Below are 26,079 nucleotides of genomic sequence, written 5' to 3' on the forward strand. Positions count from 1 at the left end.
AGGAGAGAGGGAACTTTTTGGTTGTCTGTGGCAATTCCTCTGTACAGATTGTAACTTTTTTTTTTTTAATTTCTCCCCTCCCCTGTCACTTTAATATATATGTTCATGGTAATTTGTAAAATATTTCTTTTCCTTATTTTGGTTGCGAAGACCCTTCCGAACACATTCCTGTATAAAGTATTTTGCACTATTTAAAGAACCCCATATGGATGAAGTCAGGTTGTGCAATATAAATGGAGAGTCACAATGTTCATCATTGTACCTGTAATGTAACTAATAATTTTAAATGTACTATTTTAAATATGTAAAATAAATTTTCACCATGAGCATGTTTTAATGAGGCTAAAGACTAGTTGACCCTTTTTCCCCTATTTCACTACTCTGGGAGTTTTAAATGTGCAAACAATTCTTCTTCTTCCCCCCCCCCCCCGCCCCTTTTCTGTATTTTAGGAATCGGTTGAATGCATTGGCAGTTTTTTCCTCCCCAAAAAGCACTTTTGTCGCTAAAGCTCCAATACTAGCCTTCCCTTCAGCAGCCCATATTCTCTGTCTCTAACCCCTAAGGTGTGGAATCATACAGATTGAATGCTGTCCAGCTGGGTGCCCTTGAGGTGCTGATGTAAAGGAATGACTGGGGTACAGGGCAGTGTTTGGCCTGCCCCTACACCCCCGGGGTTTCCATGCCATGTGGCCCTCCACGGCAGAGGTAGAGGGAACCCCCCACAAGACGGCTGATGGGGATACCAGCAGAGCAGTACTTCCTTGGCCCTTTCTCGAGCTCAGGGCACAGAGGCTACCGAGCTGCCCCTGGCCTTGCTAGGTAACCATAGGCCCAGCTGGAAGGCAGTCATGGCTTCCAAGGCATAGTAGACCCAATTCATTTTATTCTAAAGACATTTGCTTTTGGTACCTTTTAAGAAGCCTCAGAAATAAGGTCCCTCAAAGCATTGAAGTCCTTAGTAATCAGTCGCCTTACAGAGCTAACTTGTCATGATTCTTGATCTAATTATCCAGCCACTCAGCACTTCCTCCTCACGTTGGCGTCTTTTGATCACTTTTTTATACCTTCCACGGGAGGGAAGGGAGAAGGGACATCAGGCTGGGTGAAAGAGACCAGATCCAAGTACAAATGGGTCATTCTGGTCCCTTGTCAGCCCCTCTTGCACAAGGGTTGGGGGGGAAGGGCGGGGGGGGGCAGGGGGGGAGCAGAGCCACAGACTTGAAGTGGTTGTCGCTATTTATCAGTGAAGGACACGCCCCCAGGGCCTACTCTGAGCACAGGAGTCAGAGTTGGGTGTGATGTCTCCAGCATAAATGTTACTGAAACCCTGTTTCCACGTCAGTTCCCGTGGCCAAGTGATGGAAGCTCCCCAAACCATGATGACGACTTCTTCTGGGAAGAAGAATATGAAATTGAGCCTGTCCTGCCACTGATACTACTCTGAGTCTTCCTTCTGAACATTATTTGTAACATTTCTAGCTTCTCACCAACCATATGGAATGACCCAGAGGGTTGTAATAAACATAGGAACATGCCCCACACTCACGCCCACGCCCACTGGGCTGTCCACCCTAGGACATGCGGCATGGACCTCCCTGACTCAAAGGTGTTCTCAGACTGAGTCAGGGTAGTGGATTTGGGGGTTAAAGTTATGAGCTGAATGAATATCTGAAGTTAACAATGATACTGTCTAGGGTTAGTCTCCATGACTGGTTCTTGCTGAGGTACAACAACCGACGTGAGTTGCTGTATGCTAGGGAGCCTGCCTGTTCAGGAGGCACAAGGGACGGTCTGGCCGAGAGACTCTTGTTTTCCGATGGAGCCCACATCCCCCCAAAATTTGAGAATGTGACTATAACTGCTCTTTCCTATTCGGAAGGGTGAGCACTGAACATGTGTGTTAGTGATAAATACTTTGGAAACACCTTCAGGACATCCTAAAAGTCCTGACATAATAGAACATTCTCCTTCCTCCTAAACCTTGTGCCCCTTTCTCTCTCTGCCTCCCTCCTTCCCTCTCTCTCTCCCTCCCTCTCTCTCTCCTCTTTCCCTTAACGAAGGCTCTTTTCATCAAGCTCTGTCTGCAAAGCCCTAAGTTTGACAAGGAGACCCTGAAGGGAGGCCAACCTCACTTATTCCAGACAATGATAGAACTTCATCCAAATTCTGTGACCACACCTGAAACCGATGACACCTGCTCAGGGTCATCAATGCTATTTGTGACTTGGCTTTTGGCATTTTTGTTTTTGAGCCCTGGACATACGTGGAACTCAGGAGCTCAGCTCCGAGCTTCTCTTTACACGTCCGTGAAGGAGCCTCCAACCCCTTTGTAGGAAGGAGGAAGCTGGGGTAGTAGAGTGAGAGGGGATTGCTGTTCCCACCACCCTGGGAGCACGTAATGGGTCTTCTCCCACCAGGAAATCTCTAGGACCTCTTAACGCTCAACAGAGCTCTTTTCTCACAAACACTGAGTGATGTGGAGGACATAAACCAAGAAACCCTTTATCCTAAAATAACCAGATAAATGAGTGGTGCTCAACTGTGTATTAAATCAAATGCCCTAGAAGAGAATCCTACCCGTAGTACAGTGTTTGGGAGTAGCCACAGCCCAGATGCAAATAATGAGATGCGAACCTCAAAATCATCCTTTTGGTCTTTATATGTGGTCCTGGGAATGTACCAGTAGTTTCTGCACCATAAAATACACTTCTCTTTTCTGTTTAACCCCCCTCCCCAGCCCCACCTCATTCTTCCACCATCCAGTATACTGCTCAGGAAGGGAATTCCTCAGTCCTCTGAGGCTTCATCAGCAGGATACAAAGACTTCCTTGGTAGAGTTTAATCACCCAGTCCTCGTATTTTCCTCAAGTGCTGCAGCCAACCTTGCACGTCTCTCAGGAGGGGCCAGAGCCCATCCTCACTCTCCCTCCTGGAGGCAGGATCAGCTACCAGCCACCACAGGAGCTGGCGTGCAGGTTCGGGGCCTCTGAAGCTGGGGCTTGACTGGAGCATCTCACCTACTGACTCACCCAAGGGTGGCAAGCCCACCCACCGCCTCACTCTGCCCTGACCTGCCATTTTGACTGGTGCATTTTTTGGTACAACAGGAAGTCATGTTCATGGCATACTCTACGAATGAGAAAGCGGGCAGAAGTGGAGAACACGGGTAAAAATGAAGCCACAGGGGCTCGTAAACCCAAGGATATTCTGGGCAACAAAGTCTCTGTTAAAGTGAGTAAGGTCTTCCAGAGCTGTGTCCCACCTCTCATCTACTCCCACCCTGCAGCATCTCAATTTGGGTGGATGGGGATTTTTTTTTTTTCCCAGTGTGGGGACCAGAGGGGAAGTAGTTTAGCAGGATTTTGCATGCAAGATCAATTTATTTTTTATTTTTTATTTCTCCCGGCAACTTCGATTCAAATAAGTAAGTATCTTTTTTTTTTTCCTTTATACCTTTCTCCTGATACTGTGCACATGCCTTATAACGAAATTATCTGCAGCGTTATTCTTATAAAAATGCAAGATGTTTGGTTCATACCGAAGCTCTCAAAGCTGCCCGTTCAGTATCCTAGGTTTGAAAACACACGCGGGGTAAGGAGATGAGGGGTGCTTGCCAAACCTCCAACCCCGTGAAGTCTGAGGTTTGGAATCTCAGGGCCACTATGGCCTTGGTGGAGTTTCATTTCTTTTCCCCAGAATTCAGACGACATCATTTTCAGGCTCCCACGTGGGCAGGGAAGGGGAGGCACGGTGGCAAAGCCCAAGTTACTGGTTTTGTAACAATCCCCCCCCCTTACCATGAACCCACTGATGCTAAGCTTCGGCAGCCCCTTGCCCACCCACCCCCCCGCCCCCGCCATCCTGAAACAATGTGATCCGTTTTCTTTGCATTGGGCCCTCGGAAAAGACCTGACTCTGGACAGTGGGAATTAGACTGCTGATGCTGAACATCACTATGCTGGGTGATGACCCACGCGGCACTTTTTCCCCTTCCTGAGCGAAATAAGGACAACCAAAACCCATGCTACCGTCCTTCTTGGGGAAAAGAAATTGTATCCCCTCCTTCACTCTCCTCGGGGAAGCCCAGCCTCACAGAAGACAAGAGTTTAAATTCTACAGCACTTCTGTTTCCTGTGGTTGCCCCTTCCACTGCGGTTTCCCACGAGATGCGGGGCGGCACACGATTCCAGCCTCCTTCCCTCCCTACCCACCCCACCCCCCGCCCCGAAAGAGCATGCTTCCCCCCCCCCCCCCCCGCCGGGTGATCAGCACCCCCACCCTAGAAGCACCTGGTGTTTTTCTCTGCCCGATTTCCCATTGCTCGTGCCTTTCTGACGTTCTCCTCACTCTCCAGCAAGAGCTGCCTATGTTCTAACTGTGTTCTCTTTCTTCCCCTTCCTCATGCTGCCCTCCAAGGAGACGAACAGTTCCGAGGAGTCAGAGTGTGATGATCTTGACCCTAATACTAGCATGGAGGTAGAACCAGCTATTGTTGTCCTATTTGCTATAATGATTGTCTTTATCAATGTGTTCTGTACCGGTGACCTTGCCGAAGTGACCAGTCAGTCAAGGATAAATGGTGACACGAGGGCACCTCTGGGTGTCCCCGTCCCAACTTAAAAAGGACATTCATTCAGCTCAATTTTTATAGAAGACCTGACCTAGATATTTTCTAAAAACAAAAACAAAAACAAAAAAACAAAAAAAAAAAAACCTAAAACATCTGGTTCTCTTGAATGCTTGCTTAATATTTCCTTCTTGGTGGGTATGGCTCTGTATAGAAAATATCCAACTTCATTATTGGACACGTAGAGCACTTTTTTTTTTCCCCCATGGAAAATGGCGTTAAGAAGAGTGGCCGATTCCCAGCTGAAAGAACCCTTTTAGTTTGAGTTTCTCCCTCTTTTGTTTCTCCCCTTCCTCCCTCTTCCCTCTTTCTCTTTCCCCTTTATCCTCTCCATCTGGTTCTTCTGCTAGGACGTATTGCTCCCTTGAGGCTCCAGCAAAAGCGTGGCCTAGGTGTGGCCTGGTGAATGACCTGATCCCTATTACTGTGTAGGGCTGGCTGAGAGCCAACGAGTGGTTGTAGCCACTGCAGGACCCACCTCTGCCCGGCCCCCGGGCTCCTGGGTGGTGGCTGTCCCACCAGAAACTAAAAGCAGCCCTGGGAATGGGCTCCCTTCTGTAGCATTAGCAGCGGTCTCTCTAGAGATGGGGAGACTAAAATGTTGTCGGGAACCTTTCTGACACTATCGGGTGCGAGGGGTATGGGAGTAGAACCAACACTTCCATCAGGAACATTGAGCCAACTTCCCTCCCCTTCTTGGCTAGAAACTCTCTTGGGTTAGAAAAGTAGGACTCTGCATGGCTTGCCACTGAGTGACAACCCTCATAAATTTACAAACCCTAGACAATTAGAGCAAACCTGGACCTGGCTTTCCCTGCCATCTTGTTTTTCAGAGTAGATGGAAATGTTTTCCTCCAAATCTGTGTTCCCATCACCAATAAAAGGAAAAAAGTTTAGAGATTTCCTCTAAGCACAAAATAAAGAGTATTTTCAAAAACCCTTTCCTTTTTATAGACCTAAGCTTTTCACTTAACCAGATGGACTTTTATTATTCTTATTCTAATTTGACCTCATCCCAAAGAAATCCACCACCATATTAGGGCAACCACCACCACAAAACCCAAGAAAGACCACTCTGCCCAAGAAGGAGTAAGTCAGCTGTGGAAGATGCCGGTTGTGTTGAATCAGGCCAGAGACAAGTGGTTGAAAGTAGGAGTCCTGCCAGGATGCAATGGTTGCTTGTGGGTGTGGGTATTGCCACAGAGCTAAATCCAGCAGGTGTGGGTCAATGCAGGGCTCCACTGTGGGAGGAAGTGGGTATGGCGTTCGTGGTCTAAATGTATCCTGGAGAATGAGGAAGCCAGGGGGAAACTGGTGCCTCTGCTTTCTTTGTGTTTCATAGGATAGGCACCAGCTCCCATGGAGCCCACACGTATCCGCTTGTAGACCCTTCGTCACATCTATATCTGCGGGTCTAAGTTTCGCTGGGCTGTATCACTGATGTCCTCCTCAAGTAGAGGAAATTCAGGCAGAGGGAGGAGAAAAGCTGTGTATTTGTGATCTAGAAGGCAACTTGGGACCTTTCTCAGCTTAGGTGGAATGGGGAGAGAAAAGCAGCTTTCCCAACCTGCTCTTCTTTTTTTCTTTTTTTTCTTTTTAAAGATTTTATTCATTTATTCTTGAGAGATACACAGAAAGAGGCAGAGACACAGGCAGAGGGAGGAGCAGGCTCCCTGTGGGGAACTCGATGCGGGACTCAATCCGGGGACCTCAGGATCAGCCCTGAGCTGAAGGCAGGTGCTCAAGCACTGAGCCACCCAGGGGCCCCACCACCCTGCTCTTTAATGCAGGAAGTGGGCACAGGGCCATTTGGGGCCAGGCTCACAATGCAAACGGAGAGAGTTAAGTGATGTCATCAGATGCTCCATTCTATCTATGGTTAGATAAGCAAAAGCACATTCACACACACACACACACACACACACACACACACACACACACACACACACGTTAGCCCTGCTTTGTGAATTGAACACATTTCTAAGGTTCCTAGGTGAGATGGGTCCCAGGGGGGTGCTTTGGGATGCGTAAGCAAAGGCATTAGATGTTCATGCTGAATGGAGGCAAGCCATGAATTGTGTTGATGCGTGTCTGCAGTTTTCTTTCCTTTTTTTTTTTTTAAGATTTTTATTTATTTATTCATGAGATTGAGAGAGAGAGAGGCAGAGACACAGGCAGAGGGAGAAGCAGGCTCCATGCAGGGAGCCCGATGCGGGACTTGATCCCGGGTCTCCAGGATCACGCCCTGGGCCGAAGGCAGGCGCCAAACCACTGAGCCCCCCAGGGATCCCCAAGTTTTCAAATACAATCCTGGCGGCAGACGCTGAGCTAACCAGCCTGTTCGGGGGGCCTGGGTGAGAAAGCAGCGGAGCGCTGTGGTTAGCCCAGGGCCCTGCGGGGGGTAGCGGGCGTCCTGGCACCGCCCCCCCCCCAGAGTTTGCAGACACGGGTTAACAAACTAGACCTAGAAAGGCAACGTGTTCAACACGAGGCGACAATTTTCCCACGGGATAGGCCACTGGAACTTCACCTCGACGTGGATGGCAGAGCAGACCCAGCTTAGGGGTCAGGCGGCCCCCAGGGCCTCTGGCTTCTGGGTGACGGTCCGGGGGTCGCCTGGCCCCCAGCTCGCTCGCCCTTCCCAGCCTGAGCCCGGGATGTGCATCGCGTGGCTGCCGGCGGCCCGTGGCCCGCGCTGGGCCTGGACGCGTCACCTTGGCCGGGCCCGTGGGCTGCCCGCGCTCCTGCTCCCACACGCGGGTCCCTACACGCTCGCTACTCCCCTTCCTTCTTCTCGCTCGGTGGTTTGGAGGGGCCCTCAGGAGCCGTCTCCTTGGGTCTGTGCTGACGGCGGCTGCTGGTCACCCTCAGGGCTGGCCTGGGCCCCACCGTCCAGGTCACGGAGGCCGACGCACACCGCCCCGAAAGCTAATGAAGAGGCAGCGGAGCCCCTTGAGCCCCGGGGATCTGACCTCCAAGGCTCTCCAGGAACACGCAGCTCCGCAGGAGGAGGCGGCTGTGCTCTGACGTAGGGCCTCCCCGTGGGGAGACGCTCGTGGAGAGTCGGGCGCAGCCCCCACTCGGCCCAGCCCACGGGCCCGAGGTTGGCTCCCAGTCCCCCTCGCTGCTGCGGATCCGGGACACGGAGGGAACTGTTCCAGACGCGGCAGGGGTCCGTCCAGAGCTCCCCTTACTTTGTCTTGTGCTGATGACACGTTGCGAGCTGGTGGAAAAGAGGATGTTAGACACGAGACAAATACCTCCAAGTGGAAGAAGAGTCCAGTCGGGCTGCAGATCCAATGCTCGGCTGTTGGGGAGCACGTTACCATGCGTTCATTTCTTCCCAGCACGGCGTAGACGGCTGACTGCCGGCTCCTGGTGAGGGCGACAGGTGTGATGCTGAGCCCAGCATCACTGCTGGGCATCACCGCCCACCTGCCGGCGCCGGCCCGGCCCTGCCCAGCGTCTGCGCTCACAGGCTGGACACGGGCTCGCGGGGTCAGACCCTGCATTCCCCCTCTGAGCCGGCGCCCACCGCTGAGAGGGCCAGAGCCTCCCTGGGCCGTCCCGGATTTCTCGCAAGGACCCAGCTGGGCAGGTTCCCACACCCAAGCCATCTCGGCAAGTTGTCCGAGGACCGTGCTGCGACTCGGGGACTCGGGATCGCGCGCCTGCCCCCCAGCCCCACTTGCCTCCGTCAGGCCTCAACCGGCCTCCCAGACTTAGGCCTTCGTCAGCGGGGTGGGGTGGCTCAGTCCAGCTCTATGTCAAGCCCAATTAAATAAGCGCATCTGAATTTTAAAGCGAAGGCCCAATGCCACTTTTAGCAGAGGACATCAATCCATCAAATTACTTTGATTGTCACGATTCCAAAAAGCTCCATCTCTGCCCCAGCCGTCCAACAAGGAGCCAGCCTCATCGGCGACGCAGACTAAATGCAGACATCCGCCTCGGTCATTACGCCCGCGGCAGGACGGTCAGCCCAGGGGTCCCTTTCTGTGTAAGAACAGGGTTGGGGTCCTGCGGGGGAGAGTTCTGAGAGGTGAGGGGAGAAAGCACTTGGGAAGGCAACGCTGCTTTGGAAGGAAATCTCCAGTGAGGGTAGGAACCCCAGAGTCCCGAGTCGACGGACATGTAGAAGCCTTCCGCTAACCCCATCCCCTCCATTTACTTTTTACTGTGGTACAACAACACACAACATAAAATTTACCGTCGCGACCACTTTTAAGTGGCATCAAATACCTTCACGGCGTTGTGCAGCCGTCCCCACTCTTCATTTCTGGAACTTCTCTTCGTCTCAAGTTGAAACTGTACCCACTGAACAACAACTCCCCATTCCTCTCCGTCCCCCACCCCCAGCCCCTTCAGAGACTTTTAGAAGAGGAAACTGAGGCAGAGAAGCTGTACCTTTCAGTTTGAAAGCGAGAAGGTGCCCTGAAGGCGGATGCCGGCTTTCCCTGGCCGTGTTCCCCCCACCTCCGCCGCCCTGCTCCCCTCTCGGAATCCCCCCACCTCCAGGTGGTTTTTAATCTAAAACACAGATCCTGGCAGATGAGAAGACCTGCCTTCCAGGGCCAGTTTTCTGTGCGGATTTGTTGCTCGACTCTCCAGCTCAACAAAGAGGAATATCATTTCTCAGCTTTCCAGGGCTAAAGCATGACTTAAACAAAAACTACGCAAAGACAGGGCACCTGGCTGACTCCGCAGGTAGAGCATCCGACTCTTGGTGTTGGGGTCGTGAGTTCAAACCCCATATTGGGTGCAGAGATTACTTTTAGATTACTTTTTTTCGAAAGATTACTTTTTTTCGAAAATCACACAAAGTCAAACACCAGATGGGAAGAACAGCGGAACAGGAGTCGGAAAACCCGACTTGCAGTCCGGGCACCGTGGGCTGTGAAGCCTCGGGCCACTTAGGCTTGCTGAGCCTCAGGTCGCCTGAGAGGTCACACAGCTCAAGGCCACAGGTGTTTGTGTATGCGCTGTGGCATCCTTGGAGCACCACACAGATCCAAGGTGTGATATCAAGTGGACCCTGAGACCCTTTGCTCTCCTGAACTTCTAACTGAAAACACGGAGACCTTCCAACAGAAGAAGTCGGAGATTCTCTGCCTTGACCCTGAAATGTGCTTTGAAGTAGCACCAGGAATGGCCTGGGTGCACATCCTCCTGAGATCGGGCTGGAATGTCCACCCCCAGCCCTAGAAGGGTTTGAGTGGCCAGAGCTGACCCTTCTTTCCCTCCCCATACCCGCAGTTCCCCAGGCCCAGCTTGTGCATCTTAAAAGAGCCAGCCTGCTGCTCCCACCTCGCTGCTTTGGCTCCCTGTCCCAGATTCAGAGCTTCAAAATAACCTGGCCAGACAGATTGAAGGAAACTTTTACACCCCTAGTCAGGTGACTGACCTCCTGGCATCACCAGTGTGTTTCCACTGATGCCTGTTAATGTATTATATAAAAAGAAATTTCGTATGAAAAGAACTCTTTAGAGCAAAGAAAGTGAAGCATCGCATTCCTCTCTTTTTATTTTTACAAAATATTTTCTTTGTAATATATCTGATGGGTTTGGCCTGGAGACTCACTCTTGTTGCCCGGCTTTGTTCGGACCTGACACGCAGATTGATTTCTACTCTGCCACTAAGGGGAGGGCACTTAGCTTGCCAGAGCTGGCATTTCTCATTCCTGGGAGAATTACAAGAAAATCTTCCACTGCATATTCACATCTGTTATCTCTTCTGTTCCTTCCAACCACCCTGTGAAGATGGGATTTTCTTACCCTCTGAGAGTGAACAGTGTCAGAGAGGTCATGGTCACACAACCAACAGAAGGAGCAGGTCTAGGGTGCCTGGCTGGCTCAGTCAGTAGAGCATGCAACTCCTGATCTCAGGGTCATGAGTTCAAGCCCCACCTTGGGTGTTGAAACAATTTTAGAGCAAGAGAGAACGAGAGAGAGCAGGTCTTGATTGTGGTGCATGGAGAGGCCAAACTTGGCACGTAATGTGGAGGAGGTCTGCTCACTGAGGCTCAGGTAATTTCTTAAGAAAGTTCAGGCCCAGGGCACCGGGGTGGCTCAGTGGTTGTGCGTCTATCTTTGGCTCAGGTCATGAGCCTGCTTCTCCCTCGGCCTGTGTCTCTGCCTCTCTGTGTGTGTGTGTCATGAATAAATAAATAAAATCTTAAAAAAAAAAAAAGAAGAAGAAGAAGAAGAAGGTCAGGCCCTCCCTTGCTGCACATCTGCTTGTTGGAGGAGAATTTCCTCCTCTACAACTTTCTAAATCCCTTGACAGTGGGGGTGATGACTTGGCCTCACCCACACCCCTCTCCGGTGACTCAGGAGTCCAGCCGCAGATGCCAAGAAAAGAGATCCGATCACACGGGTTGGAAATGTCTGAATCGGTTTCTCAGGCCAGTGCAGTCACTCAGCACCCCCATGCTCCCGGTCATGTGTGTCCCGTGGCTCTCTCACCTTAGTCTGGAGGCCTCACCCGTCTCATATATGTTGTACATTAATGAGATTAGGAGGTGCCATTGCCCCGGGAGAAGTTGCTGTACAAGCCAGCTATTAGAGAAGAAAAGGCCTCCCCCTCCCTCCCCAGCCCTGGGCTATCAGGGTTCGCCTACAGGCTCACTCAACATGATATCCTAGTCAATTCAATTTATCAAAAGTTAACAAAGCATTGCAGCGAGTACGACGGAGAGCTGACAACTCACATAAGGTCAGGTCAGGTCCCATGCTTAAGAAGCATCAGCCACGTAGACAGAGGCAGGTTTGATTAAATGTTCATATTACACAGCAAACTTTACAATGTGCTCTATTAAAAGGCACGGGGCCATGAATTTATTCATTCAGTAGATGTTTACACACCCACTTGGGCACCGGGCTAATAATAATAGCAGCTACTACTTATCAGTCTTCCTACGTACCTGGCTCTGCTGAGCCCTTTCCTCCCAACTGTCAATACGTAGGTACCCTTATCATTTCTTTTAAAGATTTTATTTATTTACGGGAAGCCCAGGTGGCACAGTGGTTCAGCGCCGCCTTCGGCCCAGGGTGTAATCCTGGAGACCCGGGATTGAGTCCCACGTCCAGCTCCTCCCTCTGCCTGTGTCTCTGCTTGTATGTGTGTGTGTGTGTGTGTGTGTGTGTGTGTGTAAATAAATGAGAGACACAGAGAGGCAGAGACACAGGCAGAGGGAGAAGCAGGCTCCATGCATGGACCCCGATGCAGGACTCGATCCTGGGACTCCAGGATCACGCCCTGGGCCAAAGGCAGATGCTCAACCACTGAGCCACCCAGGTGCTGGTACTCTTAGCATTATTTCTGTTTTACAGATAAGAAAACTGAAGAGAGAGGTTAAGTAACTTCCCCAAGGTTGTGTATTCACAGCCTGCCTCCTAGGAAGCCTGTGATCATGATTACTGGCTTCACAAGATGGAAGCGTGTGGGTTGGCTGGACTACTAACCTGTAAACAGTCCTGGGGAGGGTAAAGTAGGAAGGGAGAGCCTGAGCAAAGGGCCGAGGTATGAAAGTGCCTGGCATATTTTGAGAATACATGGTCTGGGTAGCTGGGGTTTAGGTGTGTGAGAAGAGCTGTAGGAGAAAAAACCTAGCAGATGACTTGGGACCAAACTATGAAGATCTCGAGAAACTTGCTAGGAAGCCTGGACTTGATGCAGTGGACAATGAGAGCAAAAGTAGGTGTTTTAAGCAGAGTCCCTGTGTTTCATTCTGTACTTTATATTTTATTTATTTACTTATTTATTTTTTTAAAGAGGGAAAAGGAGAACGAGAATTTTAAGCAGGGTCGGTCCTCTCCCAGGTCCCACGTTGCTCTATCTCACAGCCCTGAGACCATGACCTGAGCTGAAATCGGACGCTTAACCAACTGAACCAGTGAGGTGCCCCTCATTCTGCACTTTAGGAAGATAGCTGGAACCTGAGGAAACGGCAGTGTGGACAGGCAGGTCTACTGGAAGGCTGTTGCAGAAGACCTAGCAGTCGGTAAAAAAGAGTAAAAAAAAAAAGAAGTTTTGGAGTAAGAATATGAAAAGGGTGAAATCATTAAGGGATGAGACCTCAAAGCAATCATCCATAGAGCCTTTATCCAAGTTGATCTTGGACTTCCAAGATCTTGACTTCCAAGTTGGACATCTGATGTATAAAAAAGAAGTCATTACAGCACCCCTCACCCAGTCCCTTCTGAACAGAACTCCAGGCTACCGAGAGCACGGGAGACCCACGCGTGCACAGTTATAAACCACCTTCTGCTTTAACTGTTGTATGGAATGGGTGATGGATTTTTTTCATTATTATGTTAAAAAAACATATTTTTATCCTTTTTAGTTTCAAGGACACACCAAATGTTCTCTAACCAAAATACTGAGGAGGGGTAGGAAGAGGAATCGGACTAGGAATCCCCATAAGACAGCTCATGTGACACATGAACATTCAGAAGCCTGTACCAAATAGCCAGGGCTGACACATTCTTCTCAAGAACACACACAACTTTTTGCAAAAACGTACAGTGCACTAATAAAGCAAGTCTCATCAAAACTCAAGGAATGGTATCCTAGAGATCAAGGCCTCCGATCACCGTACAATAAAGTCAGAAACCAGGAACAAAAATAATTTTTTAAATGTATACATTTGGAAATTTTAAAACATTTTTTTTTCTGGGGTAAAACATTTCTATCACAATCAAATCAAAGGGGGACAAAGGGCCACGTGGAAGAAAAAATACTTAGAACTAGATTGTCATGAAAATACCCAGGGAGTAAGGAGCTACTTCAAAGCCAATCCCGTTGCTGTCTGGGATTGTGTTGCATTCACGTCCTTTGTGTCTTGCAGCTTGCTCTGTGTCCATTTAGAGATGAGCAGGGGTAGGGATAGTTTCGAAACGTTTAGAAAACCATGTCTCGTTTGGTGAGAATAAAAACAGAAAGGGTTAAACCTCCGAACCGGAAATCATACCTAAATTTTTAGAAATCGGTTTTCTTATATCTGTTCGTTTTATGGCCAAATTCCCTCAACTAAAAATCATCTAAAATCCCTTCCCTTCCTCTTCCGAACAGAGATTCCCATGAAAAAAGCACAACGGGGATAGGAAAACAAGGCTGACTGTACAGATTCTGGGTTCGTTCAAGGTAGTTCTGAGATGAGTTTAGAACATTTAGTTTGAGTTTCTTTTGGCCATTTTGATTCCTTCTGCATTCTAGATACATGGTTTTGAACCGTGTTTTGTGACCGGTGATGAGGGATTGGGGGAAAATGGGGTGGAGTGTTTTCCTTCTGTTGTCAATTGACACCTGGTTTTCTAGACAAGAATTTTGCCCTCACTCTCAGGACACGGGGCCAGAATCTTGGACGTTGACTGGCAAGAAAGAGAAACTGAAGATTTCTTCAAAGCTCAGCTTGTTATTCAGCGCTGGTTGATTTTGCCTAGAACTCTTTCCCATTACCTCGCTGCCCTCCCGTTTTGAAGAAAACAATTGGAATTGTCTCCGGAGGGAACAAACGGAGTTGCGGGTGGGCCACACTGTGGTGGTTCTTTTCTCCCTCGAGGAGCAAGCGTGACCACCTGCCGCCCTCTGCTGTTCAAATAAAAGCAGTTCCCAAGCCCTGTCTATACCAGCCTTGCCCTCCCGGGTTTGCGTCTTCCTGAGAGAGGACGTGTGCATTTTATACAACATCATTCCTCAACTATCTTAACCATTTCGATTCTGGTTCTCCCCTCTTTTCCATCTGCCACTCTCCATGGACTCTCAAACTCTTTCTAAGGAAGGAAAACATTAGGTTTCAAGAAATATATGTAGCTTATGATGAACCCTTCCAGGCCCAGGCTGATATGATGGCTCAGGTCTCTGCACACACCAACAATGATCATTAAACACAGTGGTCAGGGGGCCTAGATTCTAGTCTGCGAATTGGATGAGTTAATTTGACTCAACTGCTTGGCCCTCCACTATGTGCAAGATGCAATGTTAAGCAGCATGACAAATGGTGCATAAAACATGGAAAAAGGATTACTCTCTTCAAAGGGTTCATGGGTCTGGCAAGGTGATAGCATGCAGGGAAGATGTCATGATAGACAGAAGCACATGATCAGAGCCATAGGTACCAGCCTCTGGAAGAGCAGAGAGGGGGAAAAGATCACTATTGGCTAACTCTCAGGCTTGGACTGACTCATGAAACTCCAGAGCAAGTCATTCCAATGGTGGAAAGAAGAAACACTCTAAGTTCATGGCAAGACACTTCATCAACTGTCCTCCTCCAAATTAGAGTCCCTCCCATTTATTTATTTATTTATTTGATTCATTTGACAAATACCCATGGAGTCTTCTGTGCCAGGTAGTGTGCTAGGCTCCAAGGCAATTAGAGTGAACAAGGTTCTTGCCCACGTGGGCCTTATAGTCCACAGGAAGGCTTAGACAAATGCATGGGCTGTTCCACTACGGTGTTAGAAGGCTGTCATGATGCCCTTCCAGTCCATACTCCAACTTGAGTCAAAGTAGAAAGGAAAAATGAGAGAGGAATCTTCCATGGGCATAATCCAGAGTCAAAGTCAGAAAAAGCATTAGCGTGGATTTCAGCCAGGCTCTCGGTCCTTGCTAAAGGAGTTGAAAGGGGAGGGCTAGGTAGAAATAGGATGCAAAGAAGGTTGGGGAGCAAAGGTAAGTAGGGAGGCCTTTGGCATCAATGACGAAGTGTCACAATGCTTTTCCAAGACCTTGCCTGTGCCCGGAATGCAATGGCGTGGAAGGAGTGCTGTGTGACCTTACACGTACTTCCCTGTCTCATCTGGAAATAGGAACAAATAACACCTGCTTGGCACATGCTCCCAGAGTTTGGGATGAGCAAATGAAGGAGTTTGTGAGTGGTTTCTGCCAACTAGATAATGTTACATGAATCACTGGTGTTATTACCATTATCGGCAACGCTTGGGCCAGGCCAGAGGCAGAGGGATGAAGATTGATGCCTTCCACGGCCCCTTCCAGACAGAGAACCTGCAAGGAAGGCTTGTTGGCAACCTTTCTCTCCAACTTCCCACTAAGTCTACATCCAAACTAGGAAGAGCTGCTTTTTTTTTTTCATTTTTTAAAAGATTTTATTTATTTATTTGAGAGAGAGCACGAGCGGGGGACAAGGGAGAGGCAGAGGCAGAGGGAGAAGCAGACTTCCCGCTGAGCGGGAGCCTGATGAGGGGCTCCACCCCAGGACCCTGGGATCATGACCTGAGCCGAAGGCAGACGCTCCACTGACTGAGCCTCCCAGTGCCCAGATTTGCTTTTTAGACAATGTGTGTGTTTAATAATATCCTGAATGCAGTTGGGAGTGATGAGAAAGAGGCAAAAGGCAAGAAATTCTCTATACAGCAGTTTGGGGTGCTGTTTTATGGAAGTACTACCACAGTGCGGATTCATGAAACCCCACTTAAAATGTTCACATAGAAACGTGCCATGTGTCTCTTCCATGTGTCATTTGTCTCCTCCCTGTCACTCCTGCTGTGTAATCACTGTCTTACTCCCTTGTGGATTCCCATCAGGATGGAACACACAGGCCACTGGACGAAGCTGGCAGCGTTCCCAAATCGTTTCTACCCTAAAGTCCTAACAGGGGCGTTGGGACGAGCGAGAAGGCAGGGCTCCGTGTCTGTGGAGGGCTGGTCGTTAACATCAGCCAGGCGCCATCCTGGACGCGTGCAGAGGTCACTGAGTTCCATCTCCCCCCCCACCAGGGGTTCAGCCCAAAGAGAGCGGTGAGCGTGTCAGCCTTGCTCACTGTTGACCACAGCCAACAGGCAGCTCAATAAATCCTCAAACAAATGAGCCCTTGGGTCCAACGAGCTTTCACGTGGGCATGATTATCCCCAATTTACAGCTAAAACTGAGGCCTAAGCTGCTTAAGAAAGTTGTCCAAGGCAAGAGAGCCTGTCTGGCTTGGGGCCTGGACCAATGTGCTCTGTCTGCTGCTGAAGCTTACGTTCCCTCCCATGTGGAAGGCCTCTGAGAGCCTCCTTTCTCAGAGGCAATGGATTTTATTGGGGTTTTTTTTTTTTTCATCATTTTCCCAAAAGTTTGCTTTCCCTCTGTGTTTAAAAGCAGGTTCTGGTTGAATATTATCAGTAATATGCCCTGGGGTAATTATTTTATAGCTTGTCTGGACCTAGTTCCAGATTCTACTTATGAGCCATTCCCAATTCTTCGAAGAACTGGAATGAGGACAAAGATCAAATATTCATCCAACAGACCAGCATGTATTAAATGCCCATTTCACAGCAGAAGCCAGGCTAGAGGTCTGAGGTACAAGAAGGGTAATGTGCTCCTGTCCTTGAGGAACCTACAGTCTAGGAGCTCCAACTGTGCCCTTTTTCCCTTTATTTATTTTTTTTTTAAGATTTTATTTATTCACGAAAGACACACAGAGAGAGGCAGAGACACAGGCAGAGGGAAAACCAGGCTCTATGCAGGGAGCCCGATGCGGGATTCGATCCCAGGTCTCCAGGATCACTCCCTGGGCCAAATGTAGATGCCACCCAGGTGTCCCACCTTTTTTTTCCTTTAAAAAACATTACAAAAGTGAAACACACTGACTGCAGGATTTTTGGAACTCCCAGGTAAGAAGAGAAAGAAAAAAAAAAATCTCTCAAAATTCAGACATTTTATAAATCCTCAGGGTAGGGCCTCCATTCTGGCATCTATCTTGCAAAATCTTGCAGCAGCCTGGAGGAGGTAACAATGTTTTCTGAAGGGGGGAACAGCCGCCCTTGATCTCATCACCCTGTGATAAGCACTGATAACATTTAGAAAATCTTCTTTATCTCCTTTTCTTTGACTGTGAGCTGATGGTCCAGATGTCCTTCTCTTGGCCTCGCCTAAGCCTGGAGGAGACCTTTGTGGCCTCCCCGGCATTGCCACGAGTGACGTGCTGCTGCCTACCATGCTCCCTGGCTGTCCCCCTGCCACAGCCCTGGGCTTCCTCACCTAGAAGGGGTCTCTTAGGTGTGGGAAAAGCAGCCTCTACCAGATGCCCCCACATATCCCCACCCCACCCCAGAGGAGCCTCAGGGGCAGGGAGTTGGTTTCCCGGAGGCCGGTTCCCTTGGATAGAGGGCGCTCTTAGCAGCTGCCCTCCAACCAGGGCGGCCTGTTGATTCACTGCAAGCAGCTTTCAAAAATCCTCACGCCCGGCCCCCCACTTCACACCAACTAGAAGAATCTCTAGGCCTGAGGTCCAGGCATCGGTCTTTTAATGTTTTTCAAGCTGCCCAGGTTAAAGATTGAGAACCACAGATTTTAAGGAAGGCCTGGCAGTGGTGCACATGACCTTTGAGACTAGCAGAGGGCCCCGTAGTGCTCAGTCTCAAGACACGCAGCCCCAAGAGTTGGCATTGCAGTTTTGCACAGCTCACCTCGTGGGAACCCGGAGTGGTATATGTGGGCAATTGGTTCGCCAAGGAGAATCCTAAGGGGGAAGATAGCATCTTGCTCCAAAGGGCTCACGTGGATCCCGCGTAAGGGAAGCAGCAGCAGAAACTGTGTTCACACAGGACATGAGTGGCTACAGGGAGATGAGTAGGAAGGCCGCAATGGGCCATTTGGGAGGCACGTGAGCTGTCTGGCTTCGTTATGGAGCAGAGAAGAATTTGACAACAGAAACTTGGAGAAAAGCCTCTGTAACAATAGGCTGCTTAGTGGAAGGGAAAGGACTAGAATTAGATCAGCTTTCTTTTTTTTTTCTTGTAAATTTATTTTTTATTGGTGTTCAATTTGCCAACATACAGAATAACACCCAGTGCTCATCCCATCAAGTGCCCCCCTCAGTGCCCGTCACCCAGTCACCCCCACCCTCCCGCCCACCTCCCCTTCCACCACCCCTAGTTCGTTTCCCAGAGTTAGGAGTCTCTCATGTTCTGTCTCCCTTTCTGATATTTCCCAATCACTTTTTCTCCTTTCCCCTTTATTCCCTTTCACTATTTTTTAAATTCCCCAAATGAATGAGACCCTATAATGTTTGTCCTTCTCCGATTGACTTATTTCACTCAGCATAATACCCTCCAGGCCCCCCATGTCGAAGCAAATGGTGGGTATTTGCCATTTCTAATGGCTGAGTCATATCCCAGTGTATACATAGACCACAGCTTCTTTATCCATCATCTCTCCATGGACACCGAGGCTCCTTCCACAGTTTGGCTATTGTGGACATTGCTGCTAGAAACATCGGGATGCAGGTGTCCCGGCATTTCATTGCATCTGTATCTTTGGGGTAAATCCCCAGCAGTGCAATTGCTGGGTCGTAGGGCAGTAGATCATCTTTCTTTACTTAAGTGGTCACTGAACGCTTGTTATCCGTCAAGCATTGTGCCAACACTTGACATATATTTCTCACTCGATCTCTGCAATAACACTTTGCGACAAGTATTATTTATCCCCATTTTATAGGGAAGGAAAATGATATAATAGATCATAAGTGATTATCATACGAAACAAAGGAGGTGAGCCCCAGACTTTCTGACTCCAAAATCCATGTTTTGTTCACCCCACCAAGGGTGAACCTGCACTCGTGTGCTTAGCGATAAAACAAAAGATGAGAGAAAAATCAAGAAGGGGTGACTTTTCGGCATGGCTAGTTGGCCAGAAGTCCACCTTCCGTGACAAGCCATGGGGACACGAGGCGGCCTTTACAGTGTGTGTAAAGAGCCCCCGCGGTGCCTCTGCCAACCAGTCATGCAACTGATGCTTAGTGGGCCTGGGTCTGTCTCACCTAAGCAGCCGAAAGGACTAGACCCCCTAGGTCAGTGCTTTACAAGTTGCCCCATGGAGGCTTGGGCGACAGGAGGCCACGCTGGGGAGAGGATGGACGGGAGGACCTTCCCCACCAGACAAGCTCCGCGTGTAGCTGCTTGAAGGGAACATTCCCCTCCTGGGAGGGAGGGGGCTACATGTGGGAGGAAACCATTGGGTTAGAGGTCATCGGTTAATGTCAACGGCCCTTCCGGTTTGGCCCACATCAGGTGCTCTGTTTTTGAAAATCCGTGATGCCGGGAAGAATCGGCACCAATGCCTTGCTCGAGTGCATGTGGAAGGAGGCCAGGGAGGGCGGCCTTTACACATCTGACCGGGAGGAAGAGCCGTGAGGAAGGGAAATGCGAGAGGGAAAGGCCAGCTGCAGCCAGCAGAGCTTGGGGCCGTGATACACCTGCCTGGGGCCCTGGGCCGCCCAGAGGAACGTGCAGAACCAGCGTAGAGAGGAAGGCTGAGCAGGTGCCCCGGGGTGGGGACTGCCACGGGGACACGGTCGCAAACAATAAAGGCTGGACTCCAGGTTCCATCTCCCTAAACTGTACTTCTTTTTTACTCACTAGGGTTAAAAAAAAAAAAAAAGCCCTCCTGTTCTCTTTTACTAGTTTAGGATTTAAGCAATTTTCTGTTTCTTTGTGTCTTTCAGATCTTAAATCCAAATTTCATCCAAGAAGGTGAGTTAAAAAGTAGGATTGACAACATGGGGATTGGCTAAATAAATGTGGCAAGTCCATCAGTGAGGAAGAGGCCGTACACAATGGTGATGTAGTTCCGCGCTATGGACAAGGAAAGGTGTTTAGGATACACTGCTGGGTTGGAAAAGACCACAACTTGCAACACGTATGATTTGTGGAAGAAAATGTGTGTGGATTAAAGCCAAAGGTGTATGGATTAGACCAAAATGTTCGCAGTAGTAACCTCTGTACCAGGAAGGACATCGTGGAGCTTTTCCTTCTTTTATCTGTATTTCCTGATTTTCTACGATAAACATTTACTATTTGTAAGATACTTCTTAATGGGACACAGATGGTCCAACAGTATTAAGCTGAAGGTTATTTGAATCATCACACATGGGGTGGGGGGATGAGAAGGTTGTGTTGTAAAATGACTATTTGTTCTGTTTGTTCTAAATGTTGATTTACGTCGCTTGGACCACAGTGGCCCCGGAGTTCCTTGTGCCCTTGGTGGATGTGACCTGCTTGCTCGGGGACACAGTGACGTTGCAGTGCAAAGTCTGTGGACGGCCAAAGCCCACCATCACCTGGAAGGGGCCAGACCAGAACATCCTTGACACTGACAACAGTTCGGCCACATACACCGTCTCCTCCTGGTAAGTGGATCGCCCCACGTGGACACCCCCAGCACCTCGGGGCAGCTGCTGTTTGGGTTACCTCGCCTCTGCGGGAGGACAGCTGCTTTGGAGCTTATTCTGGCACAAATATTTGGCCTTGGCTAGGAGAGAAATTGAGTCAAAAACCACGGGCGGGGATCCCTGGGTGGTTCAGCGGTTTAGCACCTGCCTTTGGCCCAGGGCGTGATCCTGGAGACCTGGGATCAAGTCCCACATCGGGCTTCTGCATGGAGCCTGCTTCTCCCTCTGCCTGTGTCTCTGCCTCTCTCTCTGTGTGTGTCTCTCATGAATAAATTTTAAAAAAAATTTAAAAAAAACCAACATGGGTGGCTCATGAAAGCGTGCTCTCGAGACAGTGCTCTCACACAGCCGTGCTGTGGGCACGGCCCCCACCACTCACTGCGGCCTGCCACTGAGCCTGTCAGACAGCTGGGTGATGCGCAGCACAGGGTCACACGCTGCTCAGCATCACACAGGCACACCTGAACCTACACGAATAGTTTGGAAAGACTGTATTCTAGACCCACATTCAACAAATAGAAACATAAACCTTTATTTCTCAGGTCAAGCATAAACCATACCATCAAAGAGCTTTGACAGTCACTGACTTACATTCACCTGGTTGGTTGATCTTTCCCGAAGGATCCCCAAGACACTCTGTATGTCAGCAATAGAGGCAAAGGCTCCAGACCTATGGAAGGGATGTGGGTCTCACATCCCAATATCCTGCTCCCTTTGTGTCCCTCGGGGATCCGGTGAAACAGTGATCTATTTAATTCCTCCACTAGCCTAAGAACAATTTCCATAGAAGAAGGGGGAAAAAAAAGACTCGCTCCAAAATATGCAATGTTAAACACAAAATCCAGCCATTAAACATGCTTCTACACAGAAAGGCTTTTTATTAAAAAAAAAAAAAAAAAAAAAACTTGGTTGACTGCCTCCAAATCATTCTGTTATTTATTTATTGCTACTGAGGATGAACTTTATGGCGTACTGCTGTTTACAGTGCACAAGCAGTAGCAAGCCCTAAGTGCTTAAGCATTTATCAAAGAATCGTCTAGAATCAAACTCCCATCCATTAACTTAATTTTTGTTCATATGGGGACACCTGGGTGGCTCAGTGGTTAAGCATCTGCCTTCTGGCTCAGGGTGTGATGCTGGAGTCCTGGGGATCGAGTCCCACGTCGGGCTCCCTGCATGGAGCCCGCTTCTCCCTCTGCCTGTGCCTCTGCCTCTGTATGTCTCTCATGAATAAATAAATAAAATCTTAAAAAAAAAATTTATTCATATGAAATGGTATGCCCAGCAAAGATGGCCAGGGATGGCCAGGTCCTAAGATCAGTGGACCCCTGGAACTTGGTGTGAGAGTCAGTGCTTGGTAAGGATCCAAAAGAGCAGCAGGCTGTGGGGAGGGAGCGGGGTTGACCGTGATTGCTGCATTTCACCCTTTCTGAGCAGTGTTTCCCTTGTGATATCCTGGACCCCCGATTGGGACTACTGGGGAAGTTAGCATTTAGTGGTGAAATGTGTCCTTTCCTTAATTCACTTAATTGTTTTGAGGGTCCCATAGTAGAGTTTGAAATACTTAAGTATCTTGATTCTCAGTCATTCCATTTTCTTTTCTCTCTCTCTCTCTTTTTTTTTTTAAGATTTATTCACGCATTTTAGAAAGAAAAAGAGCATGGGGGAGGGCAGAGGGAGAAGGAGAGAGAATCCTAAGCAAATTCTGTGCAGAGCACGGAGCCCAACATGGGGCTTAATCCCAGGACCCCAAGGTCACAACCTGAGCCGAAACCAAGTCAGATGCTTAACCGACTCCACCACCCAGATAACCCTCCATTTTCCTTTTTTTTTTTTTTAAGATTTATTTATTCATGAGAGAGAGAGACACACACACACACACAGAGGCAGAGACACAGGCAGAGGGAGAATCAGGCTCCACGCAGGGAGCCCGACGTGGGGCTCGATCCCAGGACCCCAGGATCATGCTCTGGGCTCAAGGCAGGAGCTAAACCGCTGAGCCCCCCGGGCGTCCCACCCCTCCATTTTCTTGTACCATTTGTTACTGATGTGTGAGGCTGAGAATATTTTAGGACAAAGTTCCTAGTGGTAATAAAACCAGTAATATCGTATAGGACTTTATAGATTTCAAACCATTTTCTGATTCTTCTCTCGTTGCATTCCTTTTCTATCCCTGTACCCGATATACAACAAACATGGGAGATGAGGGTGGCAAGAATTTCCCCCCACAAAGAAATGGGAGCATAGAAAGACAAGGTGATCCCCCAAGGTGTGTTGGGAAAGTCAGAGCTGGAGGATACTTTGGGCCTGAGGATTCAGCTCAGCGCACCGTGTGTCCACTCTATGGGATTTTACCCAGCAGTCAATTGTCTCATTCCTGGAGTCTGAAGAGCATCTTTTTGGTATCTCTAGTGATTCGGGAGAAATCACCCTGAAGATCTGCAATCTGATGCCCCAAGACAGTGGGATTTATACCTGCATAGCAACAAATGACCACGGCACCACGTCTACATCTGCTACGGTTAAAGTGCAAGGTACAGGCTCTTTGCTAGTCTAATGCTTTTTAGACTTTTAAAATATTTTTTTATTATGGTAAAATACCTGTAACATGAAATTTAGCATCTTAACCAATGTACATCCTGTAGTGTTGAGTGCATTCGTATTGTTGTATGACCAATCCCTGGAACTCTTCTCTTGCAAAACTAAATCCCATATCCATTCAATAACAGCTCCCGTTCCCTCTCCCCACCGTCCCTGGCAGCCACCCACCTTTCTATTTCCTGTTTCTATGAATTTGTGTTAATCAAACATTTTAAGTGGACGTTACAAGGGCTCCCTGGGACCTGGGGAACAAAAGGTCCATTGTGAAATCCCAAAGTAAAGGTCCAGCAAAGGCAAAGAGAAGGAATCTTCGCTGAGAGCTACCTGCGGCCCCCCATGCCTTCCTGCATGGCTCCTCTGGCCAAGCTTTACGTCCAGCGTGCAGTCTTTAGCCCAAGGAAGAACTCCTAGCCCCCAGGAGTATCTGCCGGGCCTCTCCAGGGCCTGGGGAAAGGTACGCCCCTTGGTGAAGAAGGCCAGAGAAAAAATTTGAGACACGGGGAGGGTATGGTTTCCTAGGTAATGTGCAATCTTGGTGTAAAATGCCACGTTCTGCAGGAATAGCACTTGACCGTAATTTCTGTCCCGAAGGTGTCCCAGCGGCCCCTAACCGCCCCATTGCCCAGGAGAGAAGCTGCACCTCCGTGATCCTCCGCTGGCTGCCTCCCTCCAGCACGGGCAACTGCACAATTTCTGGTTACACCGTGGAGTACAGAGAGGAAGGTGCGCTGGCTTCCCCCACTCTTCTTTTTCTTTCTTCTCTTTCTCAAAAGGAGACCCTTCAGAGTCCTAAACTACTTGCTTCCATGCCCTCCAGCCTGTTCCTTCCTGTGTCTTCCAACTGAGCGTAAAGACCTCAGTGCCAGACTACAGCCTCCTTCTGGTCTCTAGCTTCAAGCAGGCGTTTTTGCCAAAGTGATAGTGACGTGTGGCAGGCCTCCTGCCTGCCTCTGCGTGCATTTCTGTTCTTAATAAGCCCCATCACCCAGACAAATGGGGCAATCAGGCCCATTTTACAGATGAGGAAGCTAAAACCTAAAGAAAGTTAAGGAACACGAGACAGGAGTTCCTAAGAGGCAGGGTGGGCATTAGACCCAGGTGTCAAGTTCACTGGCTCCTGATCCTTCCCGCGGAGTGATAACGAGGGTAGCACGAGCAGGGCTTTACCCCCCACCCCCAGATGAAATTTAGAGATCACATATATAAATATAGATCTCATATATATTTTGTGTGACCTCTAAATTTTATATACATATGTGCATATAATGATTCTTAAAAACCATTCGTTTTTGTAAGTTCGTTATGTTTACCTGCTAAGGGTGCACACCTTCATCGCAGTTAGAAGCACCCGAACCTGTGGCCTGTTAGCAAGAATCGGTTACACAAGAGGCTGCCGGTGGCTCTGGTTGTTAACAGCACGTCCCTGAACCACATGGGGAATTATGCAGCTGAATTTCCAGCAATTGTTTGTGCCCAGAACCCAAATCACTTGTTTTACTCGCCACTACTCAGAGTATTTCAACTCTTCTTTCGTCTGCGCAACAAAGCTGATGGTTTCTGCATCTTTGTGAAGCTGCTGCGCTCTTGGGTCTCCCCCTCTTGGCCCAGAAGGGGTCGCGCTGAGCCAGGGGACACGTCTGCAAGGCTAGTACTCTGCAGCCGGCTCAGCTCTCAGCCCATCATGCCACTTGGCTTGAGGAAAATCATCTCATCTTTCTGAGCCTCAGTTTCCCACGTTCCCAACCCCGCGGGATTTCTGGCGGTTTAAGTGTGAAAGTGAAAGGAGAGGGTTACGCGGCCGCCTTGCACAGTGTGGTTCACGCGTGGAGTGCTGGGGCCTGGCCGGCTCCCCTCTGTTTCCGCTTCCAAATGCGTATTTTCTTTCATCTTGTTATTTATAACACATTTTTATGCCTCGTTAAAAAGTGGCCACGCGTCCTTCGGTAAGTCCTGCACGATCGACCTCGGCCTTCTCGCCCCCTCTGCGGGCCCCCCGCGTCCGCGGGGCCGCAGGTGACCCAGGCAGCAAGCACAACTGTTCCTTGAATGCAGTGTGTCGACGTCCCTTTGTTTGCTTGCCGAAGGCCTCTGCAACGATGTCCCCCTGGCTTTTTCTCTTCCCCGCTCCTCGGAAATCGCGCACTAGGTTCCCAGGCCTGGCAGCAGTCGGTAGCTTCGACCTTGGACACCTACCTGGTCATCGAGGACCTCAGTCCCGGGAGCCCCTATCAGTTCAGAGTCAGCGCCAGTAACCCCTGGGGGATCAGCCTTCCCAGCGAGCCCTCGGAGTTCGTGCGACTCCCGGAGTACGGTGAGTCCCCGGAGTGGGGTTCCCCGGGGCACGGAGGGGGGCACCTGGCCAGGTGGGGCCACCTGGATGGGCCGGCCGCTCAGCCAAGTAAGAGGCTCGAGGGACTCAAGTCAGCGTCAGTTGCAGACACCTGCTGAAAAGTCTGGTTTTTCACCCGGAGCAAAAGTGAGGTCCCCACCCCCACCACGGTCCCACCACCGTGTCTACCCTGGGCCTACCAGGGTCCCTGAGCACCTGAGTACGTCTCCAGGAACAGAGAGGGGCTGGCAGGAGTCAGGAGTCACCTGGACGCTATCTGCCCCCTTTCCTAGGTGGGAACACCCAACGTCCCCTCCCCTGGGAACCCCTTCCTGGCGGGAGTGAGCCTC

At 49.5% G+C, this 26,079-nt stretch overlaps 1 protein-coding gene across 1 annotated transcript in view; it reads left to right on the forward strand.

The window, feature by feature from the left end:
- Positions 1-26,079, forward strand: part of KALRN (kalirin RhoGEF kinase) — a 660,995-nt gene that overhangs the window by 615,428 nt on the left and 19,488 nt on the right. The window contains 7 exon segments of the mRNA XM_038583060.1: positions 3,109-3,232; positions 4,418-4,477; positions 20,074-20,101; positions 20,586-20,757; positions 23,212-23,333; positions 23,992-24,123; positions 25,547-25,711. Of these exon segments, the coding sequence (XP_038438988.1) occupies positions 3,109-3,232; positions 4,418-4,477; positions 20,074-20,101; positions 20,586-20,757; positions 23,212-23,333; positions 23,992-24,123; positions 25,547-25,711 (803 nt within the window).

This window comes from Canis lupus, chromosome 33 (assembly GCF_011100685.1).
Source record: "Canis lupus familiaris isolate Mischka breed German Shepherd chromosome 33, alternate assembly UU_Cfam_GSD_1.0, whole genome shotgun sequence".
NCBI classification, from domain to species: Eukaryota; Metazoa; Chordata; class Mammalia; order Carnivora; family Canidae; genus Canis; species Canis lupus.